The 23,364-nt window shown below is 39.5% G+C and overlaps 1 protein-coding gene across 1 annotated transcript in view; it reads right to left on the bottom strand.

The window, feature by feature from the left end:
• Positions 1 to 23,364, bottom strand: part of cul3b (cullin 3b) — a 104,978-nt gene that overhangs the window by 31,444 nt on the left and 50,170 nt on the right. The window contains exons 4-8 of the mRNA XM_063045872.1: positions 13,436 to 13,596; positions 10,402 to 10,516; positions 10,028 to 10,256; positions 5,541 to 5,686; positions 4,049 to 4,225 (exon numbers count right to left, since the gene is read on the bottom strand). Of these exons, the coding sequence (XP_062901942.1) occupies positions 4,049 to 4,225; positions 5,541 to 5,686; positions 10,028 to 10,256; positions 10,402 to 10,516; positions 13,436 to 13,596 (828 nt within the window). The remainder of the gene's footprint in view (positions 1 to 4,048; positions 4,226 to 5,540; positions 5,687 to 10,027; positions 10,257 to 10,401; positions 10,517 to 13,435; positions 13,597 to 23,364) is intronic.

Raw genomic sequence — 23,364 nt, 5'->3', positions numbered from 1 at the left:
GTGCTTCAGAGATCTACTTGTGGACCCTGACAGCACGATTGTAGTGTTTACCATCAAGGACTCCATTGATGGACCCCTTTGCGACAATTCCAGCCTCTAGGCATACGTCCTTTAGTCCAGCATCCCGAAATCGCTTTCCTAGGACGGCTAAGGCATTACATATGGTATGGAATGTCCCCATCCTGAGAAGAATGTTGGAGAAGCGCTCTTTATGCTTCCAGGCAATTTCAGTGGCTTTTGCATAGAGTGCTTGATCCATGACTACCACAATTGTTTCTAGATGAAGTTCCTTCCTAATTAGCTCTGATTGGTTCAGGATTTCAAATACTGTGGTCAACTCTGTGGCTGGTGAATTGATGGTTGGCCGATACCCAACAATATCTTGTGAGATTGGTTCTTGGTCCCTGGTGCTGATATTAAAACCAGTCCAGCTTGGGGTTGTCTGATTCTCTGGATCTGTTTGCCTTGCAAGTGTCCACACCAGGTTCTTCTTGCAGGCAAGAAGACCAGCTTCCTTGGTTTCCTGGACACAGTGTTCCCTGGCTGGGAGAGGCTGTGGGCCCACACTTGCACTTGCTACATATACTTTCAGTTCTTGGTCCTCAATGGTGACTGATGTCTGCTTCAGCACAAAAAGCTACCACTGCTGCAATGCTATCACATATTTTCTAGCACTAGGGGTGTACAGGTTTCCCCCGCCATCCGAAGGTAGAGCGTTCCTATGAAACGGTTCGTAAGCCGAAATGTCGTAAAGCGAAGAGAAAATTACCATTTATTTATATGGGAAAATTTTGTGAGCGTTCGCAGACCCAAAAATAACCTATCAAATCATGCCAAATAACACATAAAACCTAAAATAACAGGAACATATAGTAAAAGCAGGAATGATATGATAAATACACAGCCTATATAAAGTAGAAATACTTTTCCACAATCATTACTGCACTGTTCTCCGTAGCGAAAATCTCACGCAAGCGCTGTTGGCAAAAGCACGGCGCAAGCGCTCTCCGGTAACCTTTAAGCTATGAAGCTGCCAAGTCATACCAAATAACACGTAAAAATACACAGCCTATATATGTATGTACAGTGTAGTATCACTTACTGGAATTGGGAAGACAGCACACTGATGATGGTGTGTTAAGACTAAGTCGTCACAGGCTGGGGTGTAGTGCAGTGGCCCCCACCCTCCAGGCCGCCAACCGATACATTGCTGCAAAGCACGCAGGGGTCCAGCGGTAGCCGGGAGGCACACAGCACATCTTTAAGAAAAAAGCCGAAATAAACATGCTAATTAATTAGGTGCCGCCTGGCACGTAATTGTCGGCCCAGATCAGTGCCGATTTCTGACTGCGTCGTCTCTGATCTGGGCCGACAATTACGTGCCGGGCGGCACCTAATTAATTAGCATATTTATTTCGGCTTTTTTCTTAAAGATGTGCTGTATGCCTCCCGGCTACTGCTGCATTCTCAGCGAATCGGTACAGTATCTGTCTATGGTCTGGGTGTTGGGGTGGTGGGACACTGGGGTGTCATCTCGTCGTCGTCTGTTTCCATTCGAGCAGGCAGCTCATCTTCTCCTATGACTGCCCGCCTCGATGTTGAAGGTCGAGGTTCGTTGTCTGCTGTGGCTGATGTGGAAGGCTTGCTTGACTGCTGAGCCTCGCGCATTTTTAGATCATACAGTTCTTTGTAAGCATTCAAACCATCCTGCAAATATGCCTTAAACTGACGTACCCTTTCAAAATTAAAGTCATACTTTATCATTACTCATTCGGTTTCGATTGTTATACTTTCCTCTTCCAATTGCATCAGCTCTTCACCTATCAGTTCTTGGTCATGGGATACCAAAACCTCTGCAACATCATTTTCGTCAGCTTCCACAAGCTCAACTCACTTTGTCCTTGCTTCGCTCACCGCGATCGAAACGCTTAATTATATCTAGTTTTACGCTAAGTGTAACACCCTTACGAGCTCTATGAGGCTTTTCCGACACCATAGAATTCATCTTGCAAACGGATGCTCACAGGCACGTGTTTAAGCAATGCCGGCAAGAATGCCCTTCCGAATCCAGGGAGAGCGGCTGCTCGGGGCGTGCGCTACCTTTTATCGTGCGCTGAATTTTTTATCGTGCACTGCTTTTTTTCGTAACAGTGAAAATGCCTTCTGAAAGCAAAAACGGTACAAATGTAGGTCTTTCGTAACAGTGAGGTTTCGTAAAGCGAACATTCGGAAAGCAGGGGACACCTGTATACCTTGCCAAAGATCACTTCAAGAATTATTACCCCCAGATGGTACCAGTGGCCCAAATTTGGGGTCCTGGCTCACAGATGGGATGAACAACCTGAAATGATTCAGCAAAATGTTTGGTGGCAAATGCAACTGTCAAAAAGAAAGTAATCTTGAGGGTGAGATTAATTAATCATCTACGGTGTAAATTTGATTTCAATACATAAAAGTCAACATAAAGAAACAAAAAAATAGCATGTTAATTTATCCAGATTCCAAGCAAGGACATCTTATATATCGTGCTTACTGGTTGTGTAAAACATGTGCACTCAATAAAACTACTTCTGGCAAAACTGTTTCAAGTCTGAAGACTGACATCACATCTGAAATTTTCTTACTCCCCATTCAGGTGGTGAAGTAGACTTGAAATGCTCTTAAGAGTTATATGTACATTGTTCAAAAATCTGCATAGTTGCTATCACTGAGTGACACAGAACGGAAGTTTGTGATATGGACCACTGCGGCCCGGATAGTTTTCCATCATCAGCATTTACTTACCACACCCTGGCACAGATTCTATCCCTAATTTACTCCACTCCAAAGACTTACCAACATAGCTTCAGAGAATTAAAAGATATTAATTTAAATCAGTCCACATTACTCTATTTTCCCTGCACCTATGTAAAGTAGGCTAAGTATCTGCCCATTTTGTTTGGCTTTTAAATACAAGCCTACCATGTTTTCAAGCAGCACATTGTAGATATTATTGGTATATAAAATAAAATAGAAAAGTGAGATGAGAGATTTAATGTGTCTTCACAGGCACTAATTCCTAATGACTATCAAAACTACACAAAGGTCAAGGTATTTATAAACAAATACCATGATGCTATGCCAAACTAGTTAAGCTAATGATGCCTAATCACATTGATACCTTCTGCATGCACATGGTCTCCCTCCATTTTCTGCATATTGTACGAGGGGTGATTCATAAGTTCATGGCGTAAGGTCGGAGGAGTCAACCATTTATTTTTCAACATAGTCTCCTCCTATATTTACACACTTAGTCCAGCGGTCGTGGAGCATACAGATCTTGGACCTCCAGAAAGTGCCCACAGCAGGGGTGATTGATAAGTTTGTGGCCTAAGGTAGGAGATGAGTTATACAACTCTCGTTACATACACATGCAGTTCAACTCTTTGAGTGCTCATGCAGAAAGTTTGAGGTTAATAACTCATTGGGGTGATTGATAAGTTCGTGGCCTAAGGTAGAAGGAGATGAGTTATTAACTTCAAACTATCTGCATAATCACTCAAAGAGTTGAACTGCATGTACATGTAAAGAGAGCTGTACAACTCATCTCCTTCTACCTTAGGCCACGAACCTATCAATCACCCCTGCTGTGGACACTTTCTGGAGGTCCAAGATCCGTATGCTCCACGACCGCTGGACTAAGTGTGTAAATGTAGGAGGGCATTATGTTGAAAAATAAATGTGCTAGGTTTTCTAAAATTTACTCCTTCTACCTTAGGCCACAAACTTACCAATCACCCCTCGTATATATCTAAGAACCTCAAATGCCTTTATTGTATCTGTCTCCACCACCAACCCTGGTGTAACAATTCCAGACACCCACCAAAGTTTATTTAAAAGAAACTAAAAAATACCTTGACCTTTGCTGGTCTAATAGAAAATAATCCTCTCTTATCTGGTCTCCCACGTAAATCATTCGTTTTTGTCACTGCAATTTGTGCACATTCATCGCAGGCCGACGTGCCCTTTAAAATACTTTATAAGAGAATTTCAAGAGAAAAATACTTACACCTTTTACTCCTTTTTTAAGTTTGTCATCAATAAATAGTGACAAATATTCTGGAGATCTGGAGTTAAGATTAAGAAAATATTCAAAGTCACCAGCAATGGTCTGTTTAAAAAGACGATCATTGTTGAATGAATCTTGAAGGAAACGATCAAATCTGCCCTTGAGATCCAAAAGACCCTGTTCAAGTAAAAACAGAAGTGTAAATAATCTGTAGGACAATTCTACACATCACAATTTCAATAAACCTGCCATTTTCAGAACCAATAAATCCCCCAAAATGACATTAATACATACAAGCACAGACTAGCATTAGTCTTTCATCAAACTGAACACCAAATGTCAACTATTACAGCTCTTGCATGATTAAGATCTTTACAGCAAAATTATACACCTATGGAAGGCTGCTCCCCTGTAATGCTGCAGTTAATGTAACTTACACATAAACACATTTTAAATGAATAGACCTCCATTAGTTCACCACTCAGTCTCTCATTTGTACCCCTTGCAATGATAGTTGTACCTGGTCAGTGCACATATTACCCTTGCATTCTTTTTGTTAATCTATGTACTTCTGTACTTTTCTCCTCAAATAGGACAACAGAACTCTGCTCAGTATAATTTAAGCAAGATTCCGAACAAACACCTTAAATAAAATACTTTATTTCCCAGAAATGAATCCGAACACATTGTTAGCAGTTATTTACAGTTTTATTAACCTATTTGGCTATAACTTGTGAATCTTAATTTCAAGATCCAATTATGTCTTTGCCCCCATTTACATTCTTGTTTTCTCCAAATATAAGAACTTCTATCCAAAGGAACTACTTTACATTCAGCTACAAGGAATTAATTTGCAAATCCACATCCTTCTGAATGTTTGTTAGTGTCTTTCTTTGCCTGTTCAACTGTACCTTTAGCTACTGAGCTACAATACATAAATGTAAATGTCTTAATTTGTAAAAGTAGTAATTTAGGAGAGCAGCCTTCTTTAACCACAAAAATCCAACTCCTTTTTTTTAATCCAAAGATTGGGTATAACCTACTGTCCAAATACTGATTTGTACATTTCAAAGCGATTGTGAACTTTGAAAAAAATTTGGAAATAAGTCTGAGAAACTAGTTCCCAATTTTTTGACAGGGGAAGACGGGTCAGATTAGGCTAAGTGTACTAAGGAGAAACAAGAGTTTACACCAAATATATTTCTAATCCCATGCTAATTCAGAATAATATGCCCACTAAAGTGATTCAGTTTGAAATATGTCCATTTTTCCCCACAATAAGCATTTTCAAGGCAACATTTATGTTGTAATTTAGAATACTCCCCTGAAGCAGTTTTACATTACTTTCATATCCAAAAATTGAAAAAGCATGAATTAATCTGTATAGATTGATGAAAATGGATACATTTACTTGTGCATTTCAAACAAGGTTACTAGCTGTAGTGTTCTTTTGAATGTTTTCAGCAATTATGAAAAAATGTCAAATACTTACCTGGATATAGTCCACTGGGTTCTTGCCTTCTCCTTCTTCAGACACCAGTGCTTTGCCTTGTTCTCTCAAGTAGGAACTCATACATTCACACATAGTTTTCAATCCATTTGGCACACGACTGAAAAGCTTGTACATGCAAGCTAGATCTGAAACAGAATAGACTATTTGTACCAGATTCCTCATGCACTTTGTAGATGGTACACAATATAAATTACATTTTGAGATACAGACCAACATTTTGGCATTAAACTATAAACAATTAACTGAAACAATATTTTATTTGAATATAATCACCAAACCTTGTAATGGTTACTTTAACCCTGCAGTAGTAAATAATCCTGAGAACTGACAATGAACAGTGAAATATTTTAAATCACTGACATTAGATGGCATTCAATAAATTTGTCATCAACTTGTTATTATTAGTTTCAGGTAAATAGCTAAAATAGTCCACGTTTGTTTTCTACGAAGTAGATGTCACAAAACCGAGTGCAGAAACCTCACACAATCCTGACTTCAAAATATATCACCAATTCCTCACAGTTACTAGGTCTAATTCTGGGAACTCTCTACCCAAATGCACTGCAACTACTCAACAATGTTCTTTACTGCACCTTATCAAGTGCAATTAGGGATGGGTAATTAATGCTGACCTTCCTAGTGATTCAGAGAATGGATTTTATTTTAAAGCTATTAAGATTGACTTGTAATGTTAGAAATTTAACTCTGAATTGACAAACAAAATCCTACTGAAACTTTGGAGTCTGCTAGATGTCCATAGTCATACTTTAATAAGCTTTGGAGTCCAGTACTTTAATCACTATGCAGACCACTTCATAATGGTACACATTGGGGCAAGAATGGGAAGCAATATTTTACATCCTGGATATTGGTTTAAATCCTGCTCATGATGTGATGAAAATGGATGTGGCCATACTTGTATTCCAAATATACTCAAGGGCTAGGTATGGTTGTTATGTCACTGTAGCGAACTAGAGGTGCGCTGCTAAAAGTCTGGGTGAATGCAATTCAGTGAAACAGTAGAAGTCTAAAATGATAAAGTACGCTGGGCAACGGTTCTCATTTTGGTCAGCGCAGAAAAGAAAAATTAAGTTTGTTTTTGTTTGCATCATAACACTCAATTGCATCAGAACAAACATGGAAAAAAAATATCATATTAAAAAGCATTTGAGCACACTTATAGGAATGTTAGGAATGGGTTTAATGCTACATACCAAGTCTGGGTTACATCTGTAAATTAGGTCAACTTTCCCCCTTATGTCTAGATCATGTGACTGTGCCAAGTCATTCATAGTAGGAACAAGCTGAATAGAATCGAGAAGTTCTGGCAATAAGAACTAATTGCAACCTCTGACTTACTTTATATATTAATGATTTTTTTTTTAAAGCTGCAAACAAAAACTTTTTGCTTCTTACTATTACTGGGTACGATTCATCTCCATGCTGCTATATAAACATACTTTATGGCTTCTACACATAGGAGCTCAATAATCAAAGTTATATTTTATGTCTCATAACTACAAATTTATTACATTACAAGCAGCTTAAACCTTAAACAGTTTTTTGATAGAAACCTCAATTCAATGAAAACTCCATATATCTACAAACGTTTGTAATTGGTAAGAGCTTCAAAATCTGAGATTACACAAGTTAGGCACCAGCTAGGGACTCAAAAGTATGACAAAACCAACAATGCTGTTATTTTAAAAAATTATTTTGTTCATTTCAGATTTTTGGGGGGAGGTTTTTAAGGCGTGATCTTCTGTCCTATAAAAACCTACTATAAAACAATAATTGAGACAAATTATGATTTGGGTTGCTGCATCAGATACAATTAAAATCTGTTTACAAAATGGAAATTTTGCCATATCATCAAGAATATAAACAGTTATGAAAAGCATAATATTGACAAAGCTGCTCTCAGAAGACATTAAATGTAAAACTATTTCAAATTTCTAGCCACATGAACCAGAGGTCATAGTGACTGAACATATTTTCTAAAAGCCAATTTAAACCATATTGAATAAAACAGCAACATTCAGTTCCCTGTGCCAATCACCAGTTCTTAGGATATGCTAGTAGCGATTTAAGCAACAAAATGTTTTTAATACAAATCCACTGGAGTACTCTACTGGAGTGAAGAATTCCCTAGACATGCTGGCTGTCAATATTACTGTATACAGTACAATGCGACTAGAACACTTGACTTCAAAATTTCTAAAAGCTTCATCAAATACGACTTCTCACACACAAAGGCACACTGCCTCCTCCTAATCAGACTATTCAGATGCTGGCAGATCCTGGCCCTCAGAATTCCCTCCAGTAACATACCCACTATGGATGTCAGGCTGACCAGCCTGTAGTACCCTGGCTTGTCCTTGCAACCTTTTAAACAATGCAACATTAGTCATCTGCCAGCCTTTGGGAACTTCATCAGCGCCTAAAAATGAAGTAAATATTTTCACAACGGTCTCCACTATTTCCTCTCTATCCTCTCACAAAAGGTGAGAATGCATTCTATCAGACCTTAGAAATTTTTCCACCTTAAGGCACCACAAGGCTACAAAAACTTCCTCCCTGGTAATATCCCTGGCGAGATCCTACTGACTCTCACAGCTATCTGGACTATTCCTCTTCTCACCCTATTTCTTGCAAAAATGCCATCGCCTTCTCGCAATTCCTCCGTCTCCGCCGCATCTGCTCTCAGGATGAGGCTTTTCATTCCAGGACGAGGGAGATGTCCTCCTTTTTTAAAGAAAGGGGCTTCCCTTCCTCCACCATCAACTTTGCTCTCAAACGCATCTCCTCCATTTCAAGCACATCTGCTCTCACTCCATCCTCCTGCCACCCCACTAGGAATAGGGTTCCCCTGGTCCTCACCTACCACCCCACCAGCCTCCGGGTCCAACATATTATTCTCCGTAACTTCCGCTACCTCCAACGGGATCCCACCACTAAGCACATCGTCACCCCCCCCCACCCGCTTTCTGCAGGGATCGCTCCCTATGCGACTCCCTTGTCCATTCGTCCCCCCCATCCCTCCCCACTGATCTCCCTCCTGGCACTTATCCTTGTAAGCAGAATAAGTGCTACACATGCCCTTACACTTCCTCCCTTACCACCATTCAGGGCCCCAGGCAGTCCTTCCAGGTGAGGCAACACTTCACCTGTAAGTCAGCTGGGGTGATATACTGCGTCTGGTGCTCCCGATGTGGCCTTTTATATATTGGCGAGACCCGACGCAGACTGGGAGATCGTTTTGCTGGATACCTACTTTCTGTCCGCCAGAGAAAGCAGGATCTCCCAGTGGCCACACATTTTAATTCCACATCCCATTCCCATTCTGACATGTCTATCCACGGCCTCCTCTACTGTAAAGATGAAGCCACACTCAGGTTGGAGGAACAACACCTTATATTCCGTCTGGGTAGCCTCTAACCTGATGGCATGAACATTGACTTCTCTAACTTCCGCTAATGCCCCACCTCCCCCTCGTACCCCATCTGTTATTTATTTATATACACACATTCTTTCTCTCACTCTCCTTTTTCTCCCTCTGTCCCTCTGACTTTACCCCTTGCCCATCCTCTGGGTTCCCCCCCACCCCCGACCTTCTCCCTGGGCCTCCTGTCCCATGATTCTCTCATATCCCTTTTGCCAATCACCTGTCCAGCTCTTGGCTCCATCCCTCCCCCTCCTGTTTTCTCCTATCATTTTGGATATCCCCCCCCCCACCCCACTTTCAAATCTCTTACTAGCTCTTCCTTCAGTTAGTCCTGACGAAGGGTCTCGGCCTGAAACGTCCACTGTACCTCTTCCTAGAGATGCTGCCTGGCCTGCTGCGTTCACCAGCAACTTTGATGTGTGTTCCCTGGTAATATGATTGTTCTCCAATATATCTCCACTTGTTTCCCTCATCTCGTGCAGCCCTAATTTTCTCTTCAATGAACAGAGGAGAAATAACTCATTAAAAATCTCACATCTCCTGTGGCTCAAGGAATAGGCGCTCTGCTGATCTCTAAAAGGACCCACTCTCTCTAGCCATTCTTTTCCTCTATAAAACCTCTTGGAATCTTCCTTAACCTTATCTGCCAGATCCATCTGATACTCTGTCTTTTCCTTCCTGATTTCCCTCTTGTTGCATTTTCTTTCCATTTTCAGACTGAAAACAAAATTACATTCACTTTTGCTCCTTCAAATTAAGAACTGTAGTCTGGGTCAGTCACAAAGTTTGTCAACGTGGCACCAAAGTTAGCATTAAATCAAAACTGACAACAAAATGAATTGCACATTGCATTAAATTAAGAAATTCGACTGTACATTATCTCTACTCAGATAACAGTAACAGCAAACAAGATTGTCTAAATATAGGAATGTCTGAAATATATAAATAGGCCCATTCCACAGAAATGAAATCTAACTGCAGGTACTTGATGTAGTTTAAAAGCAAAGAACTTTTGAATTACCTTCTGTTTTTCCATTTTTTAACATATGGACTAGGCCTGAGTTTTCCATTTCCACTATAGTCTTCATATGTTTAGAAATTAATTCCCTCTCCACCACCTTCACAATTGGTTCTTCTGTAGATTTATCAAGACAGTGCATAACTCGCTCTATTTCTTCATTAATCCTTGCCTCCACTTTCTTAATGTACACAGATGCACTATTCTCTGCTAAAAATTTCTGGCTTTCCATCTGCATAAAGAGAAATATTTGGCCATTTTAATGATTATTAATTAAGTCTGAGAAGAAAGAATTGCATTCAAACAATTATGCATTGCTTTATAAAAAGAATGGCAATTAAAAACATATAACCTTAGAAAACATTTAAAATTGATACCTGGAAGAATTCAGCAGACATTTCTAAAAATGGAGCTTCAAAATCTTCCTCATATACTGAACGACCTTCTAAGCCAAGAATCATCAACATTTGGCAAGCATTTCGAATTGCACCTCTGGCAGAAATAATAATCAAAATATAAACGAACAATGCTCTCAGTTTTTTTAAGGAAGAGGAAAGTTTTAACAAACCAATAAATGATACTGTGATGATACCATGCCCACTTAAACTAATTAGATTGAAGAATACCAGATAAATGATAATCATGCAATAATTAATTGTATTATGGCTTCATGACTTTCAAATGTCTAAAAGCTCTATATAGCAAATTAAGTACAGTTACATACTGCTATGATACAAAATAATGGAACAGCTAATTTTCTCACAGGACACCCTTATACACATCACTGCTATAACTATTAAAAGTGTAATTTTTGGATTAAAATTAATTTAATTCAACAATTAGTTGGTACAGATATTGCAGGTAGAAGGGCCTGTTCCTGGAGTGTATTGCTGCATGATTGATTAGAGGAAAAATACTGACCAAGAAATAAGAAATAAATCACCAGGCTTGCTTTGAAATTGTGACACTGGATTTTTTATATACTCCGATAGCAGTTAAGTATCTAGTTTAATTAGATCTTAAAAAACCATGCACAATTTTTTCAGTACTGCAGTATAAATTTTGCTCAATTCATTGGAATTGAAGAACAACTTCATTGAGATCTCTAAGTATAACATCTTATATGGAAAAGCATGCAACTTGATCAACAGCTTGCAATATTGAACAACTTTCAATTTCACCCTCTAACAGAAAGTGTACCAGAACTTGTGTAGGCTGTCACAATTGTACAAATCAATAACTAACACTGACAAATAGGATATAATTTCCAACAAGAATTCTGGTAAGTATAACTGATTGCAATATGCACAGTAATGAATAAATCAGTGCAGAATATCTGAGTGGATGCATTAAAAATTATAAGGTGGGTGATATCCATTAGGAATTATGAGAATAGCAACCATTTACTTCAAACACAAAATAGTCTCATAAAGGGCAAAAGTAGTTGCCTGAATACACACTGTTGTCTTCAAAGACAGTCATCTCTCAATACAGTGGGAAAAGGAAAATGTTTTGGGCATATGAATCCCCAAAAAAGGGAACATATGAATGTTTTCTCATCAGCTGAGGGGTGCTCTCTTAGAAAATATATAATCCTATGGAGCCATTTATCCACACGCAAAATATTGAAGTTGAAACTAAGCACAAAGATATTAGTAGGTGACTAAATACAAGTACAAGACCTCAATGTACTTTTAGATCAATGAGATCCTTCCAAGAGATTCTGAGGTTCTTCCATAGATCTCCTGAAATCGTGCTCGTACAAAATTAAGATACTTTACAGATACAGCTCCAGATTCAGCGTTAATCTACTATTGGATGCTGCCCTCACCCACATCACCTCCATCACCAAACATCTGCCCTCACACCACCTTTCTGCCACTTTAACAGGGATGGAGTTCCTTTTGTCCCTAACTACTATCGCATGTGCCTCTATATCCAGCACATCATTCACCGCAACTTCCACGATTCAATGGGATCCTACCACCCACACTCCACTTTCTGCAGGGATCATTCACTTAATGATTCCTTTGTCCATTCATCCCTCCTCACTGATTTCCCCCCCACCCCCCTGACACTTATCCCTGCCCATTCACCTCAGCCCTCCCCACCATTCAGGGCCCCAAGTAGTCCTTACAGGTAAGACAACACTTCACCTGAGAGTCTGTTGGGGTCACCTACTGTATCTGGGGTCCTGGTGCAGCTTCCTCTACATTGGTGACACCAACAAAGGTTGGGGAACCATTTTGCTGAGCACCTCTGCTCTGCTTACAAGCAGGATTTCCTGGGGGCCAACCATTTTAACTCCATTGCCCATTCTCATTCCAACATGTCAGTCCATGATCTCCTCTACTGCCATAATAAGGTCACTCTCATATAGGAGAAGTAACATGTCATTCAGTCTGGGTAGCCTCCAACGTGATGACATAAACATCGACTTCCCTAACTGCTGGTAATTTCTCCATCTCTCCCTCCTCTTTTTCCATTCCCCACTCTGCCTCCCCCTTACCCTTTCACTTCTCGCCTGCCTATCATCTTCCTCTGCTGTCCCTCCACCTTCAAGTCCTTCATCTTTTCCACCCATCACCTATCAACTTCTCACTTCACTTTCTGGAAGTTATTCTGTTTCCTGTACACACAATCCTGCAAAGAAAATTAAAGTGATTGTTATTTAAACGAACTAATTTTTTTTTCTTGTGAATGTTGTATATCTAATGCTTATGCCTGTGACACTGCTGCAATTAAAATTTTCATTCCATTGCACTTGTGCATACAACTTTCTTGCTCTCTCCTTACTGCTGCCATCAGGAAGGTGGTACAGGAGCCTCAGGACTCTCACCACCATGTTTAGGAATAGTTATTACCCCTTAACCATCAGGCCCTTGCCCCATTGAGATGTTCCCACAACCTATGGACTCACATTCAGGAACTCATCTTGTGTTCTTGATATTTATTGCTTATTAATATTTCTTTCTTTTTGTATTTACACAGTTTGTTGTCTTTTCCCCACCAAAACATTAAATGATCAGTGCCCACCCTTGCTCGTTGGTAAAGAACTCAGTACCTTTGTTAGGTGTAGAATTGGTTGTTTTCATATATTCCTGGCCACACTTTCAATTGTAAAATTGTAAACTTGGTCATTTGTAACTGAGTTTAGTATTCAAGAGCTGTGAACAACCAGCGCAAAATACCGGAAGAACTCAGCAGGTCAGGCAACATTGTTTCGGACTGAGGCTCTATCTAAATCATAAGTTCGGATGAAGGGTCTCAGCCCAAAAGGGCCACTGTTTATTTCCCTCCATAGTTTCTCCAGCACATTGCTCAAGATTTTCAGTATCTGCAGAATCTCTTGTATCTTCTTGACAGCAGTGAACTGTTGGGATTGGAAAATGAATTGTTGCCTCAACATACCTGTCCACCACTTCTCCTTTTCTTTCACGTGCAATCATATCCAAGAGAGTTTGACGTAGATGGTCTCTGATGCAACCATAACGTACGACTTGATCTCTGAAGATGATCAACCCCAAGTTGTAAACATTCTCTACGTTATTCTGTTGCACGTACACACGATCCTGCAAAGGAAATCAAAGTGATAGTTATTTGAATGAACAAATTTTAAACAAGCAGATTTCTGTAAGAACAGCGCTTTCGTAAGAGCTGTTCAGAATAAGCAGAAAGCACCACATGCTCAGACTCATCCACTTTCTTGCAATGAACTTCAATGCTATAAAATTTGCAGCACGACAGCTACTGCCCAATACTTGACACAACCAGAAAAAAAATACAGAACTTATTCTGCACATACCAAGTATTGTAATACTAGCATTATGTAGTCTTATTCAAGGTGAACTCAAAAGCATTAAGCAACAGCCCGACAAGGCAACAAACTAGTCGTAAAACACATGAATAAACACTATGCTGTTCTTGGAGGGAAATTTGGCAAATACTTGTGCTCCTGTATCTCAAAAAAATAACAAGGACACAATTTGACTGGGCCCCAAGGGAACAAGGCATTTTCAAGCTAATTATTGCTAAGATAAATGGTAATTTTCACTGTTCCAGGCTGCTAACATGCAAACACTACTGGAACTGCTGAAAAAACTTCCTTATCCTAAGGAAGAGTAAAAGAGGAGGAGGAAACTAATGATGATTTAAATTTGACAGACAAATACAAAAGTAGTTTTTAATTTCAGATTTCAGTTAACATTAGCATTCACATTTAAGGAGTACCAATCTATAGATAAGCAAAATGAGATGCAAACATCTAGATTTGAGAATAGATCACCCCACGCACAGAGCTTGTCATAGTTTCAAAGTTACAGATGCTTAGAGAAACAGCAGTTTTGAGTGATTTGAGTGAATGGCAGGGCCGTTCCAACACCAAAATGTTTGAGATTACACACAATTTGTATTCCAAAGTACTTTCTCAAACAATCTTAGTTTAGGCAAAGCTCAGAAAATTGTTAATCTAATGTTTCTGTCACGTTTTGATACAAAGTTTAGTTGAGTGAAGCAGGAGAGTTTATTGGTGGTTTTATTAAACTTAATAAAAGTTGAACAATCTAATTATGTGCACATTTGGTATTACAGGTTGAGTACTCCCTAATCAAAGATTCCGAAATCTGAAAATCTCTGAAATTCGAAGTTTTTTTGAGCACTGACATCATGACACAAATGCAAAATTTCACAAGGCACTGGGAAGGTTCCCAAGTGATACACAGGTCTCTGCACATCACAGACAGTTCCGAGAAGTGAGCTCACATATGTATGGAGAAGTTAATGAAAAACAGAAAAACACTGCATAAAGCAGAAAATGAAGACCTCCACTGTGTTTTGAAGAATGGATTTGTTGGCATCAGCGTGAACATATGCAGCTTAACGGTATACCGATCATGAAACAAGCAAAGATCTATCACGACAAATTGAAAATTGAAGACAATTGTGAATATTCAGCAGGCTGGTTGTAGAAATTTAAGAAAGGCACGACATTAAATTTTTAAAAGATTTTAAAAATGTTAAAAGATAAGTCATCTGATCATAAAGCAGCAGAGCAATTCATTGAGAAGTTTGTAAGGATTGTCGCTCATGAAAATCAACACCAGAACAATTCTATAATACTGATTGTGTCTGTACCTTACACAAAACCTAAAGAAAATAAAATACAAATACAGTATACTGTAACCTTTTAATCAAAACATGGCATCGTAGGTGGGAACTGAAAGCCTGCCATTGTTTATTCTTGTTCAACTGCTGATGCAGGTATTCTCCCAATACTGCTGTGCTGCTTTTGTTACCTTTCACACATAATTTCATTACATTAAAAGTATGTAATAATTTTTATGGTTAGGAACATATACAAGATTCAAAGCACATTTATTATCAAAGAGTGTATAAATTATATACCTTGAAATTTGTCTGCTTATAAGCAACCAACCACAAAGCAAGAAACCCGAATAACCCCCCCGCCAAAAAAAAAGACCAAAAACCACTGCTCTGCGAAAGAGAAAACACATTGTGCAAACAACAGAAGTAAACCAACAGCAACTAGACAGTTCCCAGAGCAGCCGGAGTAGGCCCAAGCTAAGCCTCTGTACCCAGTTTTCACACCAGTGGGGCAGGAACGTACAGCAGATCGATCAGTTCACACAACACACACAAAATGCTGGAGGAACTCAGCAGGCCAGGAAGCATCTATGGCAAAGTCAATGTTTCAGGCCTGGCTCCAACACAAACATGTTGTGCCTCAGAATGCCCCAGGACACCAGCTCCTCCCGCGAACCAGGCTCTTCTCAACCTGCTTCCTTACCACAATTTGCTGCATGAAAGATGCTATATGTTTTTAGAGAATTCTCTTGCTTTAAGATCTACCAGTATGTTGTTGTGCATCTTTAGTACTGCCATCTTAAACCATAAAATCACACAAACGGTTGCAAGAAAAACTTCGTGAACCCTTTGCAGTTACCTAGTTTTCTGCATTAATTACTCATAAAATGTGGTCTGATCTTCATTCAAGTCAAAATAATAGAGAAACAATCTGCCTATACTAATAAGCATCGTTAGTCTCATGAGACCATGGATTTGCACCTTGGAAGGTTTCCAGGGCACAGGCCTGGGCAAGGTTGTATGGAAGACCAGCAGTTGCCCATGCTGCAAGTCTCCCCTCTCCACACCACCGATGCTGTCCAAGGGAAGGACATTAGGACCCATACAGCTTGGCACCGGTGTCGTCACAGAGCAATGTGTGGTTAAGTGCTTTGGTCAAGGACACACACGCTGCCTCAGCCAAGTCTCGAACTAGCGACCTTCAAATCACTAGACAAACGCCTTAACCACTTGGCCACACGCCTAAACTAATATCACACAATCAATTGGATTTTCATGCCCTTATCAAATGTGAACCCTTGTATTTCAACATTCACAATACAGGCTGGAAAAAGGTTGTGAACCCTTGTATTTAATAACTGGTAGAATCTCCTTCAGCAGCCATAACCGCCACTAAATGTTTCCTGTAGTTGCTGATCAGACTTTCACAACAGCAAAGAGGAACTTAGACCATCCCTGCATACAAAACTGTTTCAGTTTGTCAGTATTGCTGAACAGACCTCTTCAGATCATGCCACGCCATCTCAATTGGGTTAAGATCTGGACTTTATTCCAAACCACAAATTTTCTTCTTTTTAAACCATTCTTTTGCCGATTTACTCTCGTGTTTTGGATTATTGTCTTGTTGCATCATCCAACTTCTATTAAGCTTTAGGTAACGACCATTACCCTGACATTTTCCTGTATAATGTCTTGATACAATTTTGAATTCACTGTTCCCCCAACTATTGCAAGCTGTCCAGGCCCTGAGGCAGCAAAGCTGCCCCAAATCATGATGCTCCTTTCACTATGCTTCACAATTGGGATGAGGGTATTTGTGTTGGTGTGCAGTGCCATTTTCCCTTTGAATACAGCAGCACGTATTTCTGCCAAAAAGTTCAATTTTTGTCTCATCTGTCCACAGAACATTGTTCCAGAAGAGTTGTGGAACACCCAGGTGGTCTTTTTCAATCTTGAGATGTGCAGCATTTTTTTTTTGGAGAGCAATGGTTTTCTCTGTGGTGTCCTTCATAAATACAATTTTTGTTCAGTGTTTTTCTTATAGTGGACACATGAAAAGAGACTTCAGCAAGTTCTAGAGATTTCTGCAGGTCCTTTGCTGTTACCCTTGGGTTCTTTTTCCACCTCCTTCAGCAATGCACATTGTGCTCTTGGTGTGATATTTACAGGATGCCCAGTCCCAGGGAGAGCAGCAAGAGTATTGAATTTCGACCAAATGTAGACAATTTCTCTTACTATGGACTGATGAACACTCAGGCCTTAAGAAAACCTTTAGTGGCCCTTTCCAGCTTCCTGCATCTCGACAATTCTTCTTCTAAGGTCCTCTGAAAGTTGTTTTGATCGAAGCATGGTGCACATCAACAGAACTTTCTTGAGAAGAGCAGGCTCTATCAGTAACCTCAGTTTCTTTTTTATAGGGAGGGCACCTCTACAACCTACATCTCCAATCTCAACTCATTGACTGGAACACCTGTCTCCACATAGTTTTTGTGGAAGGCATTACCCCAGAGTTTCACATCCATTTTTGAACCTAGATGGTTGTTGGGACGAGAAGCACCGCTTTCTCACCAATACAAGTCACGTGCGTACGCCTCACAGTCTCACTCCCACCAGCCTCGCATTGGGTTTGGCAGCCTGTGGATGTGCGATCTTGCGCTCTTAAACTTTTGTTGTTATTACCTACGGTGCACTGATTTTCTGCTTGAAATATTTAACTATGCCTCCTAAGCGTCCTATGTCAAATCCTGGGCCATCAGCCAAGCGGCAGGGAACCGCTTTAACACTTGAAAAAAAGTTCGAAATTATAAACAGGGCCGCGTCAGGTAAAGGTAACAGCTCTGGGACGCTACTTCAGCCTGGGTGAGTCCACGATCATAAACGTAAAGAAAAATGTTGAGAAAATAAAAAGTGCAGTGATTGATTCATGACAAGCATCTTCAAAGATTGTTACCCAAGTGCGTAACCCGATTACGACAGAAATGGAGAAAATGTTGAGTTTGTACATTGAGCATGAAACAAAGAAAAAAAAAACACTCAGTTCCGATCATCTTCATGTGAAAGCTTTGAAAATTTATGGTTGCCTTTGTTCAGAGTCTAGTGAGGAAGTGTCAAGTTGTATTGTTAGCTTTAATCCAAGTAGGGGATGGTTTTCTAAGTTTGTTAATCGTCACAGGCTTCATAACTTAGCTGTGCGTGATGAGCAAGCACGTAAGTAAGGATGAAAAGACTGCGTCAGGTTTCAAGGCAGCAAAGGATAGGTTGACGCTGCTTATGTGTTCCAATGCCGAAGGAGACTGTAAGATGAAGCCTCTCCGTTTACCATTCACTAAACCCCCACGCTGTTAAGAGTTTGAGTAAGAATATGCTTCCTGTCTACTGGGCAGCTAACAAGAATGCATGGGTCACTGGTCAAATCTTTGAAGATTGGTTTGCTAATCATTTTGCTGTTGAGGCTAAACGCTACTGCCGGGAACAGAATCTTGCCTTTAAAGTTCTTTTGTTGCTTGACAATGCGCCAGCCCATCCTAAACATTTGGACAGCATTTATCCTAACACAATAGTGCATTTCCTGCCCTCTAACACAACATTTATGCTGAAAAACAAATGCTGCCAAGCAAACAACCCTCACCACTTTCTTCAAACTGGTGTCATCTCCTGCTGCCGGCAGTTCTGAGAGTTCTGTGAGTCTTCCTTCACCCCTTGCTGTCCTTGATGATCCTGATGACCCACAACCATCCACCTCATCCATGTAAAGCTGCCTGACACCACTCATCTCCTGGAGCCAACACACCTGCCACTGTTGGTGAGTACTGTACACCCTAGTATGTTAACTTTCTATGATTTATTATGTTGAATATTACCTTAAATTGATGAAATATAATACAAATGTTGCCTTGTGGTACTGCTTTGGTGTCATACTAATATGAAAATGTGAATAAATTACAGATAAAACATATTTAGGAAGCCCTCCAGAACGCATCCCTATTTTCTCCATTTAAATAATTATTCACATTATGCGTTTTCCATACAATGCATCAACTGCGAGGAACATATCCCCCACATATAACGAGGATAGGGTGTACTCAGTATTATGAGTACAATTGTTTGTGTGTTATTAGTTTAGGCAGATTGTGTTTATCTATTATTGTGACTTAGATAAAGATCAGACAATATTTTATGAGTAATTAATGCAGAAAACCAGGTAAATGCAAAGGGTTCACAAACTTTTTTCTTGCAGTTGTATGTGTGATGAACAAGTGTAAGACAAAGACTGCATATTGGTAGCACATGAATTCAGAGTTAGAAATGGTGGCAATCCTAAGCTATCTCATTATATATTCCATTCGCCAGGAAGAGAGAGAGCAGTGTGCCGCGCGTGCGCAGCCTTTCGGTGAAAAATGATATTGTTTCCGTTAAATAGGGGCCGTGGACAATTCTGATTTGATGGAGACAGATGTGAAAGCACAGAAGAACATCTGGAGAAATTTCTGAAACGCTCATTCACTGCTGTCATTACTGTGCGGTCAGGAATCTTCTGGAGGGAAGGCCTCAAAATCCCCAGCTTTGCCTGCTGTTGGCGACCGAGATCGAGGTCGAATCCTTCGGACAGAGATGGCGCTCAGTACTTGGTGTCGGAGAGCTGATTCGGAGGCTCAAAGTTTTCAGATGACTCAGAGACGGATTGTGGTCGGGCTTGACAGGGAGAGTTTTTCTTCCTTCTCCCGTCTGCGGGAGATGTGGGACATTTGAGAGACTTTGAACTTTTTACTGTCATCAACTTCATCAAGTTATGGTATTGTTGTACTGTTGTAACTATATGTTACAATTAACACACCTCAAAGTTGCTGGTGAACGCAGCAGGCCAGGAAGCATCTATAGGAAGAGGTGCAGTCGACGATTCAGGCCGAGACCCTTTGTCAGGACTGTTGTTTGCGTTTATATGTTACAATTATATGGTTTTGTCAGTTTTTTCAGTCTTGGTCTGTCCTGTGTTTTGTGATATCACACAGAAGGAAATATTGTATCATTTCTTAATGCAAGCATTACTAAATGATAACAAAAGAGGACTGCATGTCTTCATAATCTAAAAAAAAATCTAGCCCCAAGTATTTTGGATAATGGGTACTCAACTTGTATTAGCAACCGACTTACTCAGGTTTTATTTGCTACTTTAGCTCAGGGTATTATTCAGATTTTATCTTTTAAAAAGAGAAATTTCCAGCTGAAAGACAAATACCACAAAACATTAATTTCTTCATAGCTTTTGGCTAATAACGTCAAAACTTTAATGGTCTATTAAATTTTGTTTTTACATTCGAGGTAGTCAAAAAACTAATTCTTGAAGAGAAAGTGAACGAAGATACAAAACAAGATTTTTGGAATTCAAATCAGTATTTAATTTTAGGAAAGGTTAGTGTAAAAGTCCAAATATTCTGAGAGAACATCTTGGATGTTCAGCCTATAGCCATTTTCAAAAATTAGATTGATAAGCATTTTTGTTCAGTGAAAATATCACAGAAACTTTGAGCAAAGAGTGGAAAATATAGGTTAAGTACCGACCAAATACAAACTATGAGAATAATAGAATTGACTGAGTGCTCCTTGTTATGCAGCTTGTGATTCACTTTAAATAGGATAAAAGAGAAAGAAATCAGGATTTTTTTTTTTAAAATGACAGTACATACACATTGCCATATACTACCTTGAGATTCATTTTCTTTTAGTATTTACAGGAAAATAAAACACAATATAGATTATTCATAAATTCTGAAGACTGACAAACAATGTGGAAAAGCTAACAAATTATGCAAATAAAAATTTTAACTATCAAGAACGAGCTTTAGAGTACTTAAAAAGTTACTCTGTAGATTGTAAATCAGCTGTGACTCTGGTAGGTGAAGTTATTCATGTCAGCTCAGGAGCCCGATTGTTGTAGGGTAATAACTGTTCCTCAATCTGGTCGTGTGGGAACTAAGCTCTTGCATCTTTCCCTAATGGTGGTAGCAAGAAGAGAGTATGGTCTGGATGGTGGGGGCCATTGAAGCAAATTTTCAGAAATTTGAAGCTAAAACAGAACTACTTTAGATTTTGGGCTGTCCAGCTGTAAATCTACTACCACATTCATTCACATTTTGAAACATCTTTGGTCAATTATCTGAATTAGGAAAGATGTTTCAACATTGAGGGAGTCCAAAGTAAAAGGTCAGAATACAAGATGGTGACTACATCTAAAAGAAATCTATTTTTATTATTTCATATAGAGATACAGCACAGAACAGGCTCTGCTGGCCCAAAGAACCGTGCCACCCAGTAATCTACTGCTTTCAACGCTAGCCTAAATCACAGGACAATTTACAATGACCAATTAACCTACTAACCAGGATGTCTTTGGAATGTGGGAGGAAACCAGAGCACCCAGAGGAAACCCATGCACGCACTCAGGAGGAGGAACGTACAAACTCTTTACAGACGACATCATAATTGAACTCTTGACACCCTGAGCTATCAAGAGTTAACATTAACATGAGCCAATATTGAGTACTTGTATGAAATAAGACTTAAAAAGATTGTTTTACTTAATGAAGTAATTCTACCTAGGGGAAACATTGAGGAAACCGTAAACATCAGGGAAATATTTCTGTTTGTAGTCAACATGCAAAGAACTTAACATGGATGCTTTGAAAATAAATTAAGTTGGCAATTAGAGGGAAAAAGCAGAAATAAATCAAAGGGTGTTGAGAAAAAATTTATGCATGATGCTCATGAGCAACTTAAACAATAGGATGGCATTAAAAAATAAAGTGCAAAGTGATGAACAGAGCAGGAGCGGAGCTTTGACAACAATACGGGTGAAATGGAGATAAAGGCAAGAATTTTTTGAAAGCAAATAAAATAGTATCAGTACCTATGGGAAGGAGTAAAGGGAGAGAAGTTGAACCCAATGTGAGGTTTTGCCACTTCTTGATTCCGATTCAATAGCTGGCTGGATCCAACCAGAGGTATTGAAAATCAGAGCCGAGAGTCCCACGGAGAACAGTCCCTTCAGCCCACCTCATCCCTGCCAACCATATTGCTCAACCAAGATATTCCCATTTACAAACAAAAGAAAATCTGCAGATGCTGGAAATACAAGCAACACACACAAACTGCTGGAGGAACTCAGCAGGCCAGGCAGCATCTATGGAAAAGAGTACAGTCAACATTTCAGGTCAAGACCTTTCATATTACCATTTACCTGTTTTTGGTCCTTATCCCTCTAAACCGTTCCTATCCACATACCTGTTCAAATATTTTAAAATGTTATAATTGTACCTACCTCAACCGCTTCCCCGATGGCTCATTCCATGTATGTATCACCCTTTTTCCATACAAGTACTACCAATGTTTCCATACAGGGGATATGGTCACCTCTTCTCAGTCATCACTTTCAAAGAACTGTGTACTTTCACTCTTAAATTACTGTTATACAAAACTCCCCAGGGTCTTACAACTTGCTGTGCAAGTCCTAACTCTGGTTTGCCTTACCAAAATCTAATACCTTGCAGTTATCTGTATTAAACTCCATCTGCCATTCCTCAGCCCAATGGTGAAGTTAATCAAGACAAATTTTATTGTCACCAGAAAGCTTACTAATTATGCCACCCACATACTCACTCAAATCATTAATATAAAGGTGGACACAGCACTGACCCCTGCAACATACTGCTGGTCAGAGCCACCAGTCTTGAGGAGAAATAAAAACCCACTCTGAGGTCATTTTCAAGAACATGCGTTCTTATTATTGTACAATGCCTCTGGCTAATGACAGCATAATTAGCATAAACTTTGCAGAAAAGATTAGTGTTCAAAAACAGGTAATAAATTTTTAACTGACGCTAACTGAAATATATTAAGTCTTCTATGATATGTGGTAAAGCAATTGCATATAAGCATTCCAAATAAATTACTAACATAGCCAGGGAAGGATTTTCCTTGCACGCTGAAATAATTCTGCTAGTTAAACCTTGAGTCAAATGGTGTGTAATTTATGCTTGTTTTCTCCCCAGTGAATGGTGCTTATATGATGATATGCACCTGCGAAGCTGCTGCAAGTTAGTTTTTCATTGTACTGCACATACATGTACTTATACATTGGCAACATAAAGTTTGTAAACTCTTTGCAATTACCTTGTTCTCTGCATTAATTACTCATGAAATGTGGTCTGATCTTCACCCAAGTCACAATAATAGACAAGCAC

The sequence above is a fragment of the Mobula hypostoma genome, chromosome 4, assembly GCF_963921235.1.
Source record: "Mobula hypostoma chromosome 4, sMobHyp1.1, whole genome shotgun sequence".
Taxonomy (NCBI): domain Eukaryota; kingdom Metazoa; phylum Chordata; class Chondrichthyes; order Myliobatiformes; family Myliobatidae; genus Mobula; species Mobula hypostoma.
This window is presented reverse-complemented; position numbering and strand designations above follow the sequence as displayed.